The sequence below is a fragment of the Rhinolophus sinicus genome, linkage group LG01 (assembly GCF_036562045.2).
Source record: "Rhinolophus sinicus isolate RSC01 linkage group LG01, ASM3656204v1, whole genome shotgun sequence".
Lineage (NCBI taxonomy): Eukaryota > Metazoa > Chordata > Mammalia > Chiroptera > Rhinolophidae > Rhinolophus > Rhinolophus sinicus.
The window spans coordinates 59,215,857-59,237,558 of NC_133751.1; the positions used below are offsets into that span (position 1 = coordinate 59,215,857).

Consider the following 21,702-nt stretch of genomic DNA (forward strand, 5'->3'; position numbering starts at 1 on the left):
CTATTCTGATTGTTTTAAGGGCCTCCTCTTAACCCTCCCACTGGGTTATATTTTTTTGAGACGTGGCTATCCACAAGTGTCAGTTGCGTCCCCAAAGTGAAGGTACGGTTGTGTTAGTTGTCTGTTGCTGCATAACAAATTACCCCAACACATTGCAGCTGAAAGCAATGAGTATGTCATCTTATATTTTATGTTATCGTATAGATTCTGTGGTTCAGGGATCCAGGTGCAGTGTAGCTGGGTGTCTTTCATGGAGTTGTAGTTGAACTGTCAGTCAGGGCTGCTGTCTCATCTGAAGGCTTTACTGGGGCAGGATCATTTCCAAGGTCATTCATGTAGTTGTTGACAGGCCTCGTCATGTGGGCCTCTTCATAGGGTTGCCTCATTACATGCAGCTGGTTTCCCCCAGGGCCAGCAACCTGAGAGAGTGAGAGAAAGCTAGTGCCCAAGAGGAAAACCACGGTCTTTTTATGTCCTCATCTCAGAGGTGACATCCCATTACTTCTGCAGTGTTCTGTTCTAGAAGTGAGTCACTAGGTCCAGCCCTGACTCAAGGGGAGGAGGTCACACAAGGGCATGAGGGCCAGTAGGTGGGGATCACTGGGGCCATCTTTGAGACTGCCTACCACACCCATACATCCTTTTGCCCTAAAGTGATCTCTATATTTTGGTTCTGATGTTAACTTTTACCTGAAAAATCATATTTGATCATGGAAAAAACCAGCAAATGTGAAATGCCAAAAATAACATAGAGCTTCTAGGAGATGGCATAAGACTAAAATAGGTAGAGGTCACTGCAAAATGAATTTTAAATAGACAATATTAATTCTAAATAATAATTTGGCAGCATACTTATAAATTGAAAAATGTTAGAGTGTAGTTTTTGTATGAAAATTTAAAGATTGGTACAGGATGTTTTATTGTCACAGGCAGACAATTTAAAAGCACATAGAAAGGAAGAAAATAGTAATTATATAATTCATTAAAAATATAAAATCAGCAAAATAAGATGTTGCCTGAAATAAAACACAACAGAATCAAACATAATGCTGCTGTCTTGGAGCTCACGGCCCAGAGGTAAAGACCGACTTGGAAACAGACTCCGTATGATAAGTGCTAAGCCATGGGTACGGTAGGGGAAGGGCTGTAGGGACAGCGTCCTGGAGGAAGAAACTCCTTAACACTGAGTGAACCTGGCAAGAAAGTGGATGAGCAGGAAAGGCATTCCTGGCAGGGATCGGCATGGTGAGAGGGTGGTGGGGAGAGAACATGTGACTTCAGGCGGGGGCACAGAGTGAATTGGGGGGTGGGGAGGGTTGTCAGCAAAGGGATGAGAGGGGCTGAGGAGGTGGAGAGGGGACAGAGTAGGAGGGGCCTCATCAGTGTAGCAGGTAACTTTGACTTTTCCCTATGGGTGATGGGAAGTCATTGAAGAATTTGAAGCAAGGACATTTCCCTTCCTCTGGAATTTCTTCCATGCCTTACTCCGATCACGCTGCTGCCTTTGTTCTTTCTCAGTTGCCCCATGTCTGTGGGTCTCGGGGGAGGTGGTCAGTGCTCCGGGGGGCGGAGGGGGGCCGGTGAGTCTGGTGGGGCCTCCTTATCCTAACCCCGACCTTCCTCCTTGCTGTTCCACTGCAGGGAAACACAGGCGTGCTCATGGGCATGTTTCTGGTGTCCTTCGTCGTCCTGGTGGCCCTCGTCACTGTGCTGTCTGGCATTGGTGTCGGGGAGCACTGCGGCGTTGGCAGTGGTGGCGTCTACTCCATGATCTCCTCGGTCCTGGGTGGGCAGACTGGAGGCACGATTGGGCTGCTGTATGTGTTTGGACAGGTGAGCCCGGGCTGCTGGGACAGGGGAACTGTCCTGAGACCACCAATGTATGTGGCATCTCTTCCCTTACCTACTGTTTGCCACATGTTCTCAGTGGACCTGGAGAGAGGCAATTGTGGGGCAATTGCCCCCATTTTACAGATGGGCAGACTGGGGAGTTCAGAGGCACAGCCAAGCCCACCGTTTAAGCCCTGACCCTTAGTCCAGTGCTCCTTCCCCTCCACCACTTATGCTCATGGAGTCCTGATTTGATCAGGGAGGCAGGGCCAGGGCTGGAACTTTTCTTGCTGCCTGTTCTGGGGAGGTGAGTGCAGGACAGTGGCCGGAGCCAGGTGACCCAGTCCCTGGGGCACTTTTGTGCTGAAGAGGGGACATTTTGCCTGTGCCAAAGGAATTTCCTAGAAGCGGGCACTTCTCTAAAGAGCTGGAGCTCTAGGTGCTTTGATAGCTTGACGACCTTCACAGCGAGGCTGGAAATCCCTGTATGGACGCCTGTCTGCAAAGGAGAATACTAATGAGGGGGGTGCGTCACCAGGGTGGCCGAAGGCTTTCAGAAAACCAGTGAGGAGGGAGAAATAGCGAGGCTTATTTAGCTGAAACACAGGGATGGTGACCTAATGCAGAGGAAACAAGTTCAGACATTAAGAAGTAGCTCTTTGTAGACACTCCTTAGCTTGAAAAAAAGGCTTTTATGATTGTGCAAAGGGTGGTGGGTGGTTGAAAAAACAGCTTAAAGAAAAGAATTTGTCTAAGTGAGACTATAAGAGTCTCCTCAAAGAAAGCATAGGTTTTGTTTCTTTTATTTTTAAGCAGCAGGGGCAGGGTATTTTAGCATAAATAAATCTGATTCTCCAACAGCACAAAGCGGGTGTGTGTGTGTGTGCGTGTGTGCGTGTGCTTGTGTGTGTGTGTGTGTGTGTGTGTGTGTGTGTGTGTAGGACAGATGCATGGAAGGCAGACTGCACTCTTACAAACCACTTGCCTTTACTGGAGAAAGATCTTTAAGCATAGTAGTTTGGAAGGTGAGTAGTAAACAGTCAGTTTATTTCATTATCCTGAGGGTTTGTATATCTAGTTTTTACTTTTCTGCTATTTTATAGCCAAGTGGGCTGCAAGATGGACAAACAGCAGTCCTCACTTTTCTTACTCCCTGTGTGCCACAGACGGGACCAGTGCTGCATGGGAGGGAGCTGGGATGTTGAGTCTCCTGTATGTGGACTAACTTGGAAGAAACAACGTTCGCCAAGAAGACATTTTCTGAGCAGTAGCAGCTGCTGCCAGAGCAGCCGTCAGTCACATCCACTTCCCTGCTTGCTTTGCTTTCTTTGCATTTGGGCCTCTCAGTCAGAAACCTCTGCGGCCCTCTGGTCAGTGTCTTCTCACACCTCTGCTTGACCTGGGCTGGGGCTCTCTGATCAAGCTGTGGTTGCTGCATGATTCTTTTTATATGCTGCTGGATTCAGTTTGCTAGTATTTTGTTGAGGATTTTTGCATATCTATTCATGAAGGATATTGGTCTGTAGTTTTCTTGTGACATCTTGGTCTAATTTTGATATCAGGATAGTGCGAGCCTCTGGAAGTGTTCCTCTTCTAGTTTTTGGAAGAGTTTGCGAAGGATTGGTATTAATTCTTCTTGAAACGTTTGGTAGAATTTAGTGGTAAAACTATCTGGTCCTGGTCTTTTCTTTGAGGGAAGTTTTTCGATTACTAATTCAATCTCCTTACTTATATAGGCATATTCCGATTTTTTATTTCTTCCGGAGTCAGTTCTGGTAGTTTGCATCTTTCTAGGAATTTGTCCGTTTCATCGAGGCTATCTAATTGGTTGGCATATATAACTGTTCATAGAGTCCCTTATCATCCTTTTGTTTTTGCAAGATTGGTAGTAATGTCCTTTCTTTCATTCCTGATTTTTAAAATTTGAGTCTTACCTCTTTGTTTCTTTGTCAGTCTATTAAAGTTTTGTCTGCAAAGAAGGCAATTTTTGGTTTTGTTGATTTACTCGGTTGTTTTTCTGGCCTCTACTTCATTTATTTCTGCTCTAATCTTTATTATTTTCTTCTTTCTGTTTGCTTTGGGTTTAGTTTCCTCTTCTTTTTCTAGTTCCTTAAGGTGGAAGATTAGGTCATTGATTTGAGATCTTTTTTCTTCCAGAGGTTGGTTAGGGTTTTTGAGATTCTGAATCTGTTCCTGGTTCTTATTAACCCCTCATGGCTTCATTCAAGGGCACGCTTGCTCATGGAATCGTTTATTTTTAGGCATTGCCAGAACAGATGGCCTGTTTGTACCAAAACAGGGGTCAGCAAGCTGCTCCTGCAACTCTTATGTCTCTGTCGCAACTGCTCAATTCTGTTGTTGTAGTGCCTAGACAATATGAAGGAATGGGCATAGCTGCGTGCCAATAAAACTTTATTCCCAAAGCAGGTAGTGAGCAGGATTTGGCCAGTGAGGTGAAGTTTGCCAAGCCTTGCCCTAGAACATTAAAAATTAGAAGATATAAACGCTTAAAATCATGATTTTTAAAGCTTGCAGATGTTTTTCATTGCCCTGCCTCCTCTCAACCCCTCTGCCCCCCCCCCCCCGCCCCATCTCTCTGAGGCATTGGTGGCAGGCGTCCTGTGCGGGGCCAGACCCCTTGACCAGTGGAGGAGATGCTAAGCTGGAGCCCCTGCTTACTCCCTGCCCCACTCACCTTTGTGGAGCTGAGGGCTTCTTTTCCTGGTCACCAAGTATCCAGCTTCAGCCTGCACTGTGCGGTCTAAAAGCACTTATTAATGGCCTATGCTCTATGCGGGGCTCTGTGCAGAAACACTGGAGTACTGGAGAACTTTTATAGACCCAATGGACATGAACCTTAAACCAGGGATTTTGTATAGAAGGGGAGGCGTGGAGAGGGGCAGCCCTGGTCTTCTAGGTAGCTGGTCAAACATGAAAAGAAAAAAATGCCTATGATTGTGAAAGTGTAATTTTTCTAAAAGGAAAACCTTGGAAGGGAGGTGTTACACCCTGAAAATAGGTCACCTTCTGTCTTTTAAATGGTGGATGACATATCCCTCCCCCACATCCCCGCTTCCCGGGCCAAGGGTCTAGAAGTTTCTCTGTAGAGAACGAAAAAGGAAAAGGAATGCCTGAGATTATAAACTTTAAGAGGAGATAAAAATACTTTTAAAATAGAAGAAACTATGGGGATGTTTATCCATTAAACAAACCAAAAGGAATGTTTTCCAACAATGGGGTGTACATGGTTGGAAGGTAGACCATCTCTGGGGTGGTTGGATTGCTCTGGGGATAGGCTAGCAGTCAGCCTGACCACCCCTCCCAAGGGGAGGCCTGAGCTCAGGCCAGTCCCCTGGATGCTGGCAGTGAGCCGGGTGTGGGTCCCAGGCTGCTTTCCTCCACATGGACGCACTGCGCTGTGTGGACCCAAATGTAGTTGTTACATAAACAGAGTAGTACTCTTAGTATGTTTTAGTTTTTCCATTATAAAATTATTTTAAAATTGTGAAGTGATGTCCACTGCAGCCAGTTAACACATCAGAGATAACGTAGAGAAAAAGTTTAGTTTCCCTCACATTCCTGAGAGAACTGCTGTGAACACCTGGTCTCCTCTTCTGGCACCTTCCTATGCTCATCTATACGCACTTATGGATTTCAACGTGCTTGCTTGGTTTTACAGAAATGGGGACAAATTTCATGCTCTGTTCCGTGGCTGTGTTTCTTGCTTAACAGTGGGTCATAGACATTCTGCTGGGTCCATTTAAACCCATGCTTTTTAAACTAATTACTTAGTATTATATAATGTGAATGTACTATAACTTATGACACATTCACAGTCTTTATTCATTCTCTTAATCTCTTCTGTAAGAGTAGTTTTATTCCTTTTGTCATTCTCAGTAGTCTATATTTTTGTGTTTTCTCATTTTTTAATTTTTCTCATTTTTTAAGGTTGCCAGGTATTGATGTATTTTATTGGTCTTTTAAAACATCAGCTTTTGTTCACTATATCCTTTCTTTCATTATTGTTTTCCTTCTGTTTCATTAATTTCATATTTCCTTTTATTAAGTATCACTTCCTATAGTCTTTTTACTTATGTTGATCTTTTAATCACTTTTTAAGTTAAATATTTTATTTTTCTGCCTCTTTTAATGACTAAAAACACTTAAATTATACTTCCCCCACCCCCACCCCCTGAATACAGGGTTAATGTGCCTCTCAGATTTTAGAATAAAACAATGTTCCTTTTCATGGCTTTCTAGATAATTTGTAAATTATTTGATTTCTCCTTATTTTGCCAATATGGCTCAAATTTATTTTTATTGCATTCCCCCCTTGATTAGGAAGTTCTGCCATGCTTTTAGTTCTGTAAGTAATTATAGTTCACCCTTAGAAGCCGTACTCCATAACCAGGAACATTTATTTAGTAGTTCCTCCACCTAAGAAATATGAAATCTTTATGATAGTTTTACTTTTCCACTGACCATAAATACCCTCATCTCTTACCCCAAACCTGTAGACTTTGAGAAGATAGTTTAATTTGGGACTGTTATTAAAGTATGTCTCTTGGGTTTCAAGAATTCTTACAGCTTATATTGCAAATTCCGAGTGACATTACCAGCATCTATTTAATGTTAACAAAATAGTTTATGAAATTCATGGCTAACTATTGTTTCCTCTTCTTCAGTGGCTAATAGCAGTAAAATAATAATAATAATAATTCCAATAGCTATTATTTCTATAACTCTATGAACCAGATACTGTTCTGGGACTTCATGTAAATTATCTCAATTTTCACAATAACCTTTTGAAGTAAGTTCTATTATTATCTATGTTTTACAGATGAGGCAATGAAGCACAGAGAGGTTAAAACACTTTCCCCAAGTCACACAGCTAGGACTGAGAGCCGCAGGATTTGGCTTTAGATAGTCTGGTTTCACAGTCTATGCTTCTAACCACCATGCTCTTTCACACATCCCCAAGAGCCTTTTCTTTTTTCTGTTATTGGAGTCTTTGGGCTAAAAAACTATTTCAGGTATAAATCTGAGAGAGAAGCTCTATTGGAGTCACTGGAAACAAAGGCAGCGTGTACTTCTTGGCTCACTTCATGTGAACAAATTCTGTTCTCCAGCTGGAAAAAGAAACAACCGGTTTGGAAGCTCCAGATGCAAGTGGTCATATTCAAGTTCCGGCCTCGCTTTCTACATGTTAGAGACATCAGCTACGTGGGAACGTGATGCCCATACAAACGATCATCATTACTAAATTTTTATCATTTGGTTTTTTACTCTCTTATGTCTGACCATGAAGAATCCCGTTGACCTGGCCAAATGCTGATGAAATAGCATCAGTATCCCCATCACACTCCTCTTGGTATTTCGTTAGGAGTAAGTTTGAGTTCTGAGTTGAATGCAGGAAAACCTAGATTTCAGGCTCTCTATCTTTATCTCTGTCTCTGTCTCTATGTCTGTTTCCCTCTCAGAGAGGAGTGTATTTCCCCCACATTTATTGCCCCCCCCCCTTTACCCAAATATAAACAGAAATGCCTAATATGAATGTGGGGAACACTGAATATGATCTTACATCTAGTTACAAAGTAAACCAATCTCCGTGAAGAATGGGGCCTTCTTCCTGAGCTCTCTTCCAACACAGAAATTGTATTACCCTTCTGGTCTTCATATATAAGGGCTGGAACTTAATGGTGCCTGCTTCCCAGAGCACTTTCATGCAGTAAACATAATCACAAAGTATTTATTGAATGTTTGCAAGTTACTTAGCAAATGCAGGGGATTTTAAGAGGTACAATCAGCATAAAAAATTTTGTTTTCTAAGATGTTTGCATTCTTGGTGGTACGTATGGGGAGACAAACTTTTATGCATTAAATAATAGAATATGGAACCAGATAATTAATTACATAGAGCCAGTAGTAAGCATAATATATATTCAGAAAAGATGGATGAAGAAAAACTTCATGGAAAAGGAAGAACTTGACAGAGGCCTGAATAGAATTTGTTCTTTGGGAGAACAGTCAGAGCGCAGCGACAGTGATGAGAGTGGCCTGCTCTCCTGGGGGATGGTGAAGGGATCAACCTGATATGAAAGTGGGGTGGAGGAATTATGGAAAGTGAGGCTGGTGTTATTTTCAAGTATGTATTTGAAATTGTGTTACGAAGTTTCTTAAAAAGGTAAAATTGTGACTCTCAGGCAAATATAAAATAAATACGTGCCAAAGATTTTCTTTAACTCGTTAATTAATGGAGGAGCCAGTAAGATGTTAAGGAACAGTTGAGATGCTAGGTATGCAGCCTGGATGGATACAGATCAAGCCCATAAATGAATAGGCAATTTAATCAATAAATATAAAGGTAAGGTTGCTGGGTTAGATACAAAACTGATTCATGTCTTAACGGGACAACAAACCCTAATCTTTTGGGTCATCCGTTCCACTGGACAGATTTCCTCTCTGCTGAAAATAAAAACAAAAAACTGTAAGTTAACATGTAACTTGGCTAATTCTGGGACATTTACTACATATAATTAATAGTAAACTAAATGCAGTCACATACCCAAGATAGTCCTTGGGTAGCCTTTGTTCTAATGACATTGAAAAGACGTCCTGCCCACTTTCTTTTTCCCAAGTTACATATATATATATACACACACACATATGTATATATATACATATATATATTTATAATAGTGACCTACAAAGGAATGGAGGAAAATCTGGGATTTGCTTCACTGCCCTTCCAAGGTTCTGAGATGGGGCTCTCTGTGTGTTTGTATTCTCTAGTTCCTGAATAGCTCAGATAGAGAAATCCAGAGGTTTTCTTGGCCCAGAGTTCCATCTTCTTCTTCCCATAATCTTTTCATTTTAGTAACTAGTGACAATCGGCTAGCTCCAGGCTTGGGTGGGCATTCATTCTCCCCTCTGGAGGATGGTAGAGAGGTAGATGAGTAGAAACGGGCCTGAGGCAGGGTTCCTGGGCAGGAAGGGCTCACTGAACCCCGTCCTGGTTACCAGGTCCCGTGCTGGCGGCGTGAGCGGGGTCCTCAGTGCCAGGCAGCTCTGGCCTATGGACTCCTGCACTGTTCCCTCTGGACGACTCTTCCTACCTAGACTTTCCCGTCAGTGTGTTGCAGGTGCCATGTACATCACTGGCTTTGCTGAATCCATCTCAGATTTGCTGGGCCTCAGGAATATCTGGGCCGTGCGAGGAATTTCCGTTGCGGTACTTTTGGCCTTGCTGGGGATTAACCTGGCCGGTGTGAAATGGATCATCCGCCTCCAGCTGCTGCTGCTGCTGCTGCTGGCCGTGTCCACCCTGGACTTCGTGCTGGGCTCTTTCACACACCTGGATCCAGGTAAGCCTTTGGAGTTCAGGAGATGGCCTTACAGGCTCTCCACTGCTTTCTAGATGTTTATAGATGTGAGTTTGCAAGACTCATCCTAAATAGGCTTTACCTGTAATGAGTGTGTGCCGTTCGTGGAACAGGTGATGGGGGGTGTGTCTTGGCACAGCGTGGAGGCCCCAAAGCCCCTCTTCACACAGACATTTTCACTTAGCACATTTTCTGTGTTTCTTTTTATTTTCTTTGTATTAAAAAACCCAGGAAGTTTAGATGAGGCAAAGAATAAAGTACAACTAGATAAACATCAAATTCATAACAGTGATTAGGGGAGTGGGCAAGAAATAGATCTGGGGGTAGGGAAGAAAATAGACTTTAATTTGATCTGTCATACTCTATTTTTTAAAAAGACTTGATGTAAATGTTAATGATCATTTTAGGAGATGGAGGTAGATATAGGTTTGATCATGTATAGTTTTCTATGTTGCAAACAGCCAGGTATACTTTGGGACCACTGAGAAATGGTGTCCTATACTGGTACTCAATCTATGATTGTTTACCCATGGTTTTCCTCAGCCTTAGGGATGCTTGGCAACTCGAATCCTAAATCCTTATGCTTTGAGCGAGAAGCTCTTACCCAGGCTGTCCATAATTTCATAGCTTTGCAATTTGAGTAGGTTTGGCATCAAAAGTCTTTCTTTCCAGAGTACAGAGCTATTCCTAGGATGCTGTAGAAAAAAGGGAACTGCCTGACATCTCACACTTCGGGGACTCTGTGTTTATATGGCAATAGTGAGCAGGCATCTATGTTGCAATGTGGACAGGGAGAGGGAAATGGGGCCACCAGCTGTGTTAAAAAAGAGAAAAGAAAGATCTGCAGCACAGTCTCCTCTAATGGTCGTGGTGGTGACCGCAGCTGCATGTGACTGAACACTATGTGCCAGGCATTTTGCATAGCACCTCACGTGGCTCATGTCACGTAATCCTTATCATAACCTCATGAGGGAGGAATAGGTATACCCATTTCCAGATGGGGAAACTGGGGCTCAGAGATTATATAATTCATGGTAATGCATGGCAGAGCTGGGAATGACACTGGATCTATGTGGCTCCAAAGCTGAGCTATTCCCTGACGTGGGAAGCTGGGTCTGTCTTCACCCTATTGGCTGTCTTTTTGTGATAGCAGCTCTCCTTTTCCCTTCCAAGGCTGCTTCTGATGTGTGTCCTATACAGGCTTGTCTTTTCATAAAAATCTTGGTGGAAGGACGGTCAGAATTCAGTTGGTACTACACACTGATCTGGTCTTATCACTTCTTCATATATTTAAATTCTTCTACTGGAAAGTCAGTCACTCGGTCGCTCCTCTGACCTTCCTGCGTGCCCCCCACCCTCTGGCATCCTGGTCCCTCCCCCAGAAGTCCAGACTGCCCCATGACCCAGTATGTATAGAAGGGGTCTCAGGACCCACTCCAGCACCAAGGGCCAATGCCGTGTCCAAACAGATCGCGTGAATCCTGGGCCTGGCAGCTTGCTAAATACTTGCAACATCTCCATGGGAGGGGAGGGGTGATTATTTTTCCTGACTTTGCTCCACCTTGTAAAGAAAAGCCATATCCTGAGGGACACCTGCTGCCTGTTTGGCCATCAAACTGGCAGCGCAGGAGAGAGTCTACCCCAGTCCCTGATTCCTGGGTGTTTCCCCCCTCCATCTATATGGTTGCCTAAAGGGCATAATTAGTTAAATTGCAGGATGACGCTACTGGCCTCTTTGAAACCTCACTAGGCTGATGTATTTTCCTTCTTCTTGATTAGAGCTTTTCTTGGCTGCTCTTCTAAGTTACTTCAAATATTTCTCCTTCTTTCTGGTCAGTACATTAGCAGGGTGTAGTGTGAAATAAAATTTATTTTCAATCATCCCCATAGCAACTGGCCCCTCTATAATCTGTTTTTGGTATCACTGTCCTTAATTTCCAAGAGCTCTTTGTTGTTCTCCGATCATTCATTTAAAAATCACGTTCTGTTCTTGTTTCATGGATATAATATCTCCTTTTGACTCTTTTGGGCTATAAATGATAGGGGTTTTATTTTCTTTTGAAATTTTCTTCTGCTATTTATATTCTGGGGTTTTTTCCAGGTTTCTTTGTTTCAGTTGTTTTGTTCTGTATTAATTCCTATAGAATTTCTCAAAATGTCTGGTAGTACTTGTCGTTCATTCATTTTTAATGACAAGGCACTGAAAAGCTGATTGGAAGTTCTATGCACAATCTGAGTGGGTGGCAGTTATGGCAGGAGGGCGTCACTGTGAGGTGATCCTTTGACAAACTGAGCTGTTTCATTGGAAGTTTCTCAAACATCAGTTTCTGTAGGTCTTTCCGCTGGTGTAGATCATGTTCTCCAGAGAACTCTCCAGTCTGCTGTCAGGGGCGTGCCTGGCTGCCACAGTTCTGGGAGCAGGGTGGAGGTGGGGGGAATGGGCTGGGGGTCTCACAGACAGGGTGCAGATTTTTCGTGTAGTCTGATGTTTTCCACCTGGCACATCCTTCCCGCCTCTCAAACCACTATGTCATATCTTTCATTTCATCTCCAAACTTCCCACAACAGTGGATCTTACTCATGGCCTCCGTTTCCTCACCTCTTGACTCCTTGCCCACAGGCAGGCAGCATAGGCCTCTCTTCCTCTCCTAACCTCCTGTCCTGTCTCTTCCAAAATAAGCATCATTGCGCAAGGCGCTATGGGGACACGGTACTCCATTACTGTAAAAAGCTAAATAGCATGACAGCTTAATTTAAACAAGGTACTCTCAAGCATTTGTTTGGCTTGAAGCTCCTAAAATGCCATTTTGTTGGATTGTATTTTCATTTATGTAAGATGAGTGTCATGCCAAAATTCTGTTATTGCCATAGAAGTCAGGCAAATATAGAGAAACACATTTTAGAAAATAAGGTGACATGTGGCACATTTTAATTCTAGGTTCTGCCTTTTAAAATGAAATTATGACTCTCCAAGCTTAACTTTTTGGTTATCTAGCAAGACTTGCCTAGCATGGCTCTGTAGTACCCTCACCTCCTGAACCCACATTGCACGCTCTGCTCTGCCTCGGCTCTCATTGGACAGTGCACAGCAAGGGTAGGCACAGGTTTGCCCCATGCTGAGTCTAGCAGGTGGGAGCTGGTTCTCCTTCGCGAGGCAGGGGGCTTGTGATTGGCTGTAAGGGGGCCAAGGCCATTGCTTGGGAGCTATAAAGGAGTGGGTCAAGCATGCCTGACTGCTGTCTGCTGACATTGCTCTACCTGAGGTCCCACTGACCTCTTGATGTCCAAATCCAGACCTTTTCTCATTTCTCATTCTTGACCCCTTTTGTCCTGTTGACCACTGTTGCAGTCCCTTCAGGCGGCTATAACAAAATACCATAGACTGGGTGGCTTATAAACAGCAGAAATTGCTTTCTCACAGCTCTAGCTGGAAAAACACTAGCAGATTTGGTGTGTCGTCAAGGCCCCTTCCTGTGCATAGACAGCCGTCTTCTCTGTGTGTTCTCACATGGAAGAAAGGCAAGCAATGTCTCTGGGGTCTGTTTTACAAGGGCACTAATCGTGTTCATGAGGGCTCCGTCTTCGTGACCTAATCACCTCTCAGAGGCTCCACCGTCTAACCATTGCATTGGGAGTTAGGCTTCAATATATGAATTGGGAGGGGGGTGCGGGTGCGGGGGCACAAATATTCTGTCTATAGCAACCACTCATACTGATTTGAAACAGTCTCTTCCTATTTCTTCTAGGACACAACACTGTCTTGGCTTTCTTCTTACTCTTCTTTATCTTCTTGTCCCCTGATGTGGGCAGGGGGATGATGGGCTCAGTCCTCTGCTGTCCGTGCTCTTCTCTGTGCTCCCCTTCTCAGATAGCCTTCCACCATCACTGCCTCTCAGGTGGCTCTCATCTGAGCTGCCATGTCACCAGCTCCTATTGGATCATTACTTGGATATCTGAGCGTCACCTTGAATTAAAGACTAGCAAACCTGAAGTTCTCAATTTCTTCCTCCTCCCTTTATTTATTTACCTTCTCTTCCTCACTGTCCCCCCAAAAGGCAATAAGCAAATGATTAGCTTATCTTTCAAATGTCTACACCATTTTACTTTTATTGACTTTTATTTCTCTGTCTAGCTTAAACCCTCCTATTTTTTTTTCTACCCTGCAGCTCTCACCTTAGATCAGCAAATTTCATTCCTTATGTGGGTCACTTAGATGATTTTCAAATCTAAATTTATCCTTCCAGGATCTTCCCTTTGGTTGACCCCACCCATCCTATGGGCAACCAACCCCTCCTGTACACTGAAGCCAGATTAAGTTTCCTAACACAGTGCTTTGCTTATATCACTCTCCAGCTTAAATATCTCCAGTAGCTTTCTATTGCCTATAGGACAAAACGCAAAACAAACAGGTTTTCATTTAATAAACTTCATGGTCTATTCCTAAATTACTGGTTTGGCTAAATCTCCAGCTTTGCACATTTCTGAACCCCCTTAGTCCCCCAAATAGATCTATTCACTGGTTTATAAATACATATGAATACAGCTCTGCTTCTATTTCTGGAATTCTCTTCACCATGCCCTGTTTAATGTGTTCTCATTCTTGGATGAAGCAGCTGCTGAGAATTGTTCATGAAAACATGATCTGAAATCTAGGATTCTCTGTGTGGTCTTGAGCAAGATTAGATGTTCTGAGCCTCGGTTTTCTCATCGGTAAAAATATTTACGTCTCCAGTTTGTGTTCCCGCCTGTCTCAGAGCAGTGGCCAAGCCTGTGCAGATCAGGTAGGGTAAGCGGCCAGAAGCGGTCTGCTCAGGCCCCCAGGGATGTTAGTGAGGGCATTTAAGACTCTGGTTCCTCATTACAAGTTTTAAAAATGTACTGATGAAATATTTCAAGTATATAGGAAATAATATAACCGATACTCATCTATCCCACCAGCAAATTTAATAATATTGTGCCAGTTTTGTTTCAGCGCTCTTTTAAAACTGAAACTAAACAAAGGATTACAGACACTCGTAAGCTGCACGTCTATCAGCCTTCTCCCCCAGGTGGCCACCATCCGGATGTGTGTCTTTCCCAAGTAGTCTTATTTTTCTAAACTATGTAGGTAGCCATACTTGATCTCTACTATTGTTGAGTGTTTGAAATTTCTACATGGATTTTATCACACTGCATAGACCCTTTCATTTGGTAAATGTTTGAATGGTGGATGAATTAATTATTTTGCAGTTTCCTTTTCTCAAAACTGGCACAATATTATTAAATTTGCTGGTGGGATAGATGAGTATCTGTTATATTATTTCCTACATACTTGAAATATTTCATCAGTACAGTTTCTCACCCAAAGTGTTTTTGAGATTTATCGATTTCATTCATTTTAACTGCACACTGTCATGGGAGACCCAGGCAAGTAAACAGACAGTTACTAAGTAGTGACAATTACTGTGACAGGAGTTTACACAGGGCACCTAGGGGGCTTCCAGGGGGGCGGGGGGGCTCTTCACCCAGCCTGAGAGTCAGGAAAGGTCTTCCAGAGGAGAGTCCCTCTGAGGTGACTATGAAAGGAGTACAGGATTTAGCCAGAGGAAAAAGAGAAAGAGCATATCTGCAGTGAGGGCAGCTTCTGCAATACTCAAGAGCCTACTGTGCTTGGGAAAATGAGAGAGCCCTGGGTGTGAGCAGCAGGCAGGACCAGCTCACGGAAGGCATTGTGTGCCATACTAGGGGCTTGGGCTTTATCTGGGGGCCAGTTGGAAGTGTGACATCAGTTTTACATTTTAGAAAAGTTGCTCTGCCCACAGTATGGAAAATCAATGGCTTGAGATAGGGATGAAGAATGGAGGCGGGGAACTTATTTGAGAGGCTGTTATGGTAATCCAGGAAAACAATGATGATATAGAGCCTCTGGGCATGAAGGGGCAGATTACAGAGGGGTGAAGATGGCGAGATGGGATGCAATGACAAGGTGGAGAGGAGACATGGCTGACGTGAGGCTGGCTGCTAAGTGGCATCAGCCCTGGGATTGAGCAGAAATATGGCAGCAGGAACAGATGTTTGGGAGAAAGTGAGGTTAACATAAGAGTTGGAGCAAGAACTAAGTGGAGATGATTGGTAGGCAGCTAAATATGATGGGCCAGAAGTGTGGTCAGGTCTGGAGATGAAGCCATAAGCAGTGCGGGAGTAGGTGAAGCGGGGGGGATGGGCTGAAGCGGTTGAGGGCGAGTGTGCCAATTCGATAGCCAATGGAGCCATGTTTATTAAGATGGAATTTAATTCACCAGATGAGGCATTTTTCACTGTTCTGTGTTAGACAAAACAAGACCTTCTCTCTGATAAAATTTCAGACATACCAAGAGGGTAAGCTAAAGATTAATATTCTTAACCCAAGAATACACCCCAGAATCTCTCCAGGTGACTGTTTGCTGTTCCATTCAGGATGTAGTGAACACATAGGTGTTTTGGGGGCTCCTCTGGAATGCACAGTTGGCCTGCACTGGTAAGGTCAAGGCTTGGGGTCTTCCAGGAAGCATGATGCCTGGCATGTAGTAGGCATTCAGTAAGTGTTTGTGTAGGAATGAACACACAAAGGGACAAACGGTGATGCCAGACTGTAGCCTCTTCTGCCTCAGCAGGTGAAGATGGTTCATCTGCAGACGTCCCCACTCCGGAACATCTGCCTGGGTCTCCCCTTCCCTGGGGCCTCTTTCTCCTCCTGAGGTGAGGACAGCAGCCCAGCCACCACTGGGACTCTGTGGAATCATCTTCCCAGCCAGGTGTCTTCCTGAGCCTTCCTTGCGGGCTCCTTTCCCCCTTTGGTGGGAGGGCATCTCAGTGTGGCTTTTCTGGGAAGGGTTTTCCAGGCAGCAGTGGGCAAGGCCTGCATGGGAAGGCCTTGCAGTGCCCAGTATGGCCTCTGTGTGGAGTTGTGATTCTTGCTGTTTTGTTTTCTGGCCTCTCGGGGAGGTGAGGCCTTGTCCCAGGGCAGTTCGCTCAGCCTTTCCTCTCTGCCCAAGGAGGTACTAGGAGGAAACACAGACTCCTTTGTGTGGAACGGTTTGTGGTGTCCTGGCATTTGTATTTTAGGTATGGGGCGATTGAGTAGGTGGTGCCGTATAGCAGGGCTTCCATACACACCATCTCAAGGGACCCTCACAAATGACTCTGTAAAGGATGCCAGGCAGGGTTGTTTTCTCCTTCTGACAGATGCAGGAATGGTGACCAAGAGAGGTGAAATAATTTCCAAGGAGCCAGGCGTCAGTATGCAGGCCTCCTTCTGCTCTAGCAGAAGTGACAGTGTCTTCTCAGAACAGCTGATGAGCACTTTAAATGAGAGCCCCAGCCTCTCATCCCTGCCTCTGTCCTTGGGGCTCTCAGTCCTGCGTGCTTCTTAGAGGCCCCAGGGGAATCCCAGGGACCCACCAAGTCAGTGAGCACCCTGGGGTGGGGCCCGCTGGTCTCTACATTCAGGTGCTCCAGGTGAGTCCACTATGCAGCCAGGGTTGAGATCCCGTGTGGCCTCCTGCTCACTTAGGCCTCTGCTCCACTCTCTGACTCAGGCTCGGCAGAGTAAGAACCAAACGTGGCAACACCCAGCGCCTCATGCTCCGCTGGCCGAGTCCTGTAGACAGACAGGACCCAGGAGCTCACTGCACTGGCAGGAGCTCAGGGCGGGGCCTGCAGCTCTTCAGTTGGCTCCTGAATGTGAGGGAGGATGGGCCCTCCTCTACGTTTCTCACTTGCCCAGAGTGGCGGAACCTCTTATTGGTGTGTTTGGTTGTACACGGAGAAATAGTAATGAGCACCAGCTCCGTATCAGGCACTTTACCTAGATCGTTCTGTCTCATCCTTGAGACAAGGTAGGGATATGGGTGAGATGATTATTCCCATTTTACAGACAAGGAAGTTGAAGCCCCAAGAGCTTATGTAACTTGCCTGAGATTGTACAGGAAGTGGCTCAGCCAAAATGGGAACCCATAGTTCTTGACTCCAAAAGGCTGTTCTGTGGTGTTCCCAGACACAGCACTAGTATTCCCTTGGAGGAAGGTGCTGGAGCTGTCCTCCCATGAGATTCCTTTACTGCTCCCTGTCGCCTCCAGATCCAGAGGGTCTGAGAGCCTGCTGGTCTCTGCTGGGCCCTCTCATGCCTGGTCCAAACTCTAAGGCTCAGAGCTTGAAGGGGAAGCAGGAGAGGAGAAGGAAGACTGTGAGGCAAGATCAAGAGTCAGAACCTGGTACTGAGAGGGCTAGAGCATGGCTCCCAAATGCCACCAGTAATAGAGGCAGTGGACAAGCTCTGCTGACTGGGACCGAGTTCAAGCCCCAAATCAGGCAGAGCAGGTTGTCAGTCAGGACAGGGTCGCTCCCTGTGCAGCCTGGTGCTCACCTTTGGGGCGTCAGGTACCAGCCCTCGTCCTGTAGAGTAAAGGAGTGACCTGGGCCCCTTTTAGGGACCCTGCTGATGGGAGCCAGGCTGCTCAGCCCTCCGCCCTCCACGTGGTTGGCCTCAGGCAGCCTGAGTCATCTTTGTGCCCCCGGCTCCAGCATGTGTGAAAATTTCTGCCCCTTTCTTAGGTGGTTGCTTAGAAAGTTATGTTAATTCAGAAATGTCCAAAAAAAAAAAAAAAAAGTAGAAAAAGAGAGATGAAGCCACAAACTTCAAATACGTAGTTAAAGAAAGTAAAGTTCTTCTGGGTGGTGAACACACCACGTGATATAGAGATGATGTATTACAGGATTGTACACGTGAAACCTGTGTAAGTTTATCAACAATTGTCACCCCAATAAACTTAAACAACAACAACAAAAAGAAATGTACAAGGACCGCAGGAGCCCTGGTGAGGACAGCAGACCACCCACTGGAATCTGTGACTAGAGTAAAAGGGGTGGAAGCAGCAAGTAGCCTTTCAAGGCTCAGCTCTTTCAGACTCTCCTATCTTCTTCTTCTTTCTCCCCATCCCTTTCTGGGTCCTATTTTTTCCCTCCCTATTTTCTGGTTTCCTCCTCAGATCTCCTTCCCCTTTTTCCCTGTACCTCTGTTCATGACTGAATCCTTGAAATGAACTATTGTATGGGGGTTTCTGGCCCAGCCTGGGGTCCTTGTTACTGCCCTAACCCCTTTTTATAAAACAGATTTTGCCAGTATGAGTACAAGTTAGTTACTATCTAAACATTTGTTCCATTGTAGACTGTTAGTGAACAGACATTTAGAAGATCCAGAATTGGGCAGCATTGATGATTTAGTGAAAAGTTTTGTGAAAACTTGAAGAGTTTATTCATTCACTAGATCAGAGTTCCACATATGCCACCATGGCCAGCTTGCCAGTCGGCTGTAACAGCCATGTTCTTGGGACCCGAGAGTGGACTTGAGTCTGGAAGCTCTTGCTTGTGCTGAGGGAGAGATGGAAGTCGGGAGGTGGGCTGGGGCTGGGTGACCTACCGCCCATTCCCTCACACAGACCCTCCGCTGGCTTTGTTTGTCATGACGTTATGTCGGGGACCATGGTCTGACCAGTGCTGGCATTGCACAGAGGTGGTTTCTCTGGAGGCTCCAGAGAAGTCCAAGGTGCCAGGATTACTCTCCAAGTAGCCTGTCACAACAAGAGAAGTGCTGCTGGAGACAGAGCTCATGACCTGTGTGCCCCCGACTCCAGCACAGGGCTTTATATCTGCAGGTGCTTAATATGCTTGTTGAGTGAAAAATGACTCAAACAGGTTGAAGAAAGTACAAGGGAAAGGCCCTGGAATGTAACTGGAAGTGTGGAAACCCCTTGTCCCTTCATCTCTTACCTCAGTCACCTGGGAGATGAATACTCCCTGGGCCTCCCTTCAGGGAGGCGCCGACTTTCCTGTTTTGACAGCGGTGCTCAGGTATTCTGTCTGCACAGGCTGTGACTGGCAGGAGAAACCACAATGCCTGCGTGGAGGGCCCAGCCCAGGGCGGGGTAAGGTTGCAAGTTCAGTCAAACTGTCTTGGGAAGGAGGAAGGAAGGAAGGGTTGCAGCCGAGAAGAAGCTGGCTTTGAAAGTTTTCCTCCTGGATTTTTCATTTGCAAGGAGTGGAGATGCTTAGGGAGGCATTAAAAACCGGACAAACGTGTACAGTTGAATCACTGGTAAAATCAGAGTGCAGGTCTTACCTGCAGCAGATCAGCAGGGTTAGTTTTGTCTGGGAATTCCTGCATTCTGGAAGGATGCCGCTTCCTCTGGCAATCACCTCTGTATCCCTTAGAACCTTCTTTTCTTATTTTTTTTGAGAAAGCACATGTGCTTCATATTATGCATATCCACTGAGCACGTGTATCCAGATGGCTGGGACAGGAGTCTCCTGACCCGTTCTTTCCGACTGTGCAGGTTTGCGAGGAAGACCGAGGGGATCTGACAGTGCTGGCCAGAAATTCCCACAGGTCAGCTGGAATCTGGTCGGGGATTTGCTGATGTAAAACACAAATGGACAGTCAAACGCACAACAGATGAGCCAAAGAGCAAAGCCAATGACCTTAAACAAAATCTTCATTTGCTCCTGAACCACATACCGAGAAAGGCAAATTTAGGGTTATGGCAATATGGATTCCTATTTGTTAAAAAAAGAAACAATTGTTTCTCATCAGGCTTTTCCAGTTGTAGCACATAGGACTGCAGTGACCTCATTTTTGATCAATGGCCAATGCATTCAACTGTCTGGTGGAGTAATCTATTGATTGGGCACCTGCCAGTTGTCTGCAGTAGGAACTAGTTTAGGCATATATTTTAAAAAGTGAGAGCATTGTTATACTCCCTGCCTAGGCATGGGATGGAAGCCCAAACAGGTCAGTGCTAGCACTCAAGTCAGTTTGGGATGATGAGTTGTGTTTTCAGAATACTCACTGCTCCCATGACCTCCGCTTTCCCTGCACTAATTATATGGTATTTAAGGGCAACCCAACATGCACTTAGAATCCCAGAACTTAGGAATGTTGAATCTGGGTGATCTGCCTGATTCTGTGGGTGAGGAAACTTAGGCACAGAGAGGTTGAGTAGCCCTTGGTGGGTCACAAGAACCACAGTTACAACACATTCCTCCTAACTCCCAATCCAGTGCTGTTTGCCCTGTACTCCAATGCGGCCCTGAGTCTCTTGTGACTTCCTATGTTTATAGTGTGTCATTGCTCACACAAGTGTGTTGACTGTACTTTGACAAGACCCCCTGTGAAGCTGGTTGGTGAAGGAGACAGCTATACTGTTTGATAGCCCACCTGCAAGCTAAGTTAGCCATGTTTAAGGAATGATGTCTCAGTCCTGAGTGTGAAAATCCTTAACCAAGTGGTTACAAATGCCACCTGCCTCATCCAAACTCACATCTGCAAGCAGTGGCTGATGGAAAGATGATGATACTTGTGGAACACCAGGAGGCCATGAGGGGAAGGACTGACCACAGCAAGTCCTGGCACTCATGGACCGTTTGATGGAAATAACTTCTTTTGTAGAAAGGTAGTTGCCATGCATAGTAAGACAGTTGCTTATTTTTAATAGTAATAATAATGAACCTTTATTGAGCACTTAGTATACGTTAGGCATTGTTTTATGTGCTTAATGTATATTAATGTATTTATTTACAATAACAGTTAGATATATGATTATTTCCATTTTACAAATGGGAAAACTGAGGTTGTGAGAGATAAGTACCTTGCCTGATGTTGCATCATTAGCAGAGTTGAAAATCAAACCCAGATAGTCTAGCTCCAGGGCCCATTCTCTTAACCACTACATTATATTCCTCTTGAGAATCTAATGGCCTTTGATTTAGGCCTTAAGCTTGAGATGGAGAACTTCTGGTCCTTGACTTAATTCAATCTAGTGTCCACATCAATTTTTATGACCTGGTATAATTTATGCCTGAAATTGTAAAAATGCAAAGGAGACTCTCAAAGTCTTTACAGAAAATATACCCAACTCTCATAAAATGGAGCTATTACTTCATAAAGATAAACAATTATCTTTTTCTCTGTAAAAAGAAGTGCAGCACTTTGCAGAGAAAGAACATGGTAGGATGTATTTATTCCTAAACAGAAAACAAAAATAGTGTTTCCAACATTTACATTAGAATTCATTTCTTAAATTAACTTATTGTAAAACATATATATAGAAGAGTATATAAAACATACGTACTGGTTAAAGAGTCGCAGAATGTCACCTAGGTGCCCAGGTTAAGAAGTAAAAGATTGCTAATCCCCATAGGTGGTCCCTGTTGCTCTTCCCCAAGTGCATCTCTCTCCTTCTCCACCAGAAGTAATCATTATCTGACTTTTGATTAGTCAGGTCCCTGCCTTTCTCAGGGTTGTAATATGCATCTGGTACTAGATGTCTGGAGGAATGCTTTGGGGGAGTGAACTGCTCTGCATTTCTACACCTGAGCTCATCATTGCCCATTTCTAGTCCTCAGGAGTAGGTCACTACAGAACAATTCATGAGGTAAAGCTTCAGGCTAAGGAGAGAACAGCTACAACTTCATATTC

At 44.7% G+C, this 21,702-nt stretch overlaps 1 protein-coding gene across 1 annotated transcript in view; it reads left to right on the forward strand.

Moving 5' to 3' along the window:
• The window catches only part of SLC12A8 (solute carrier family 12 member 8), a 112,895-nt gene that overhangs the window by 20,077 nt on the left and 71,116 nt on the right, over positions 1–21,702 (forward strand). Inside the window, exons 4-5 of the mRNA XM_019723083.2 lie at positions 1,642–1,833; positions 8,963–9,194. Of these exons, the coding sequence (XP_019578642.2) occupies positions 1,642–1,833; positions 8,963–9,194 (424 nt within the window). The remainder of the gene's footprint in view (positions 1–1,641; positions 1,834–8,962; positions 9,195–21,702) is intronic.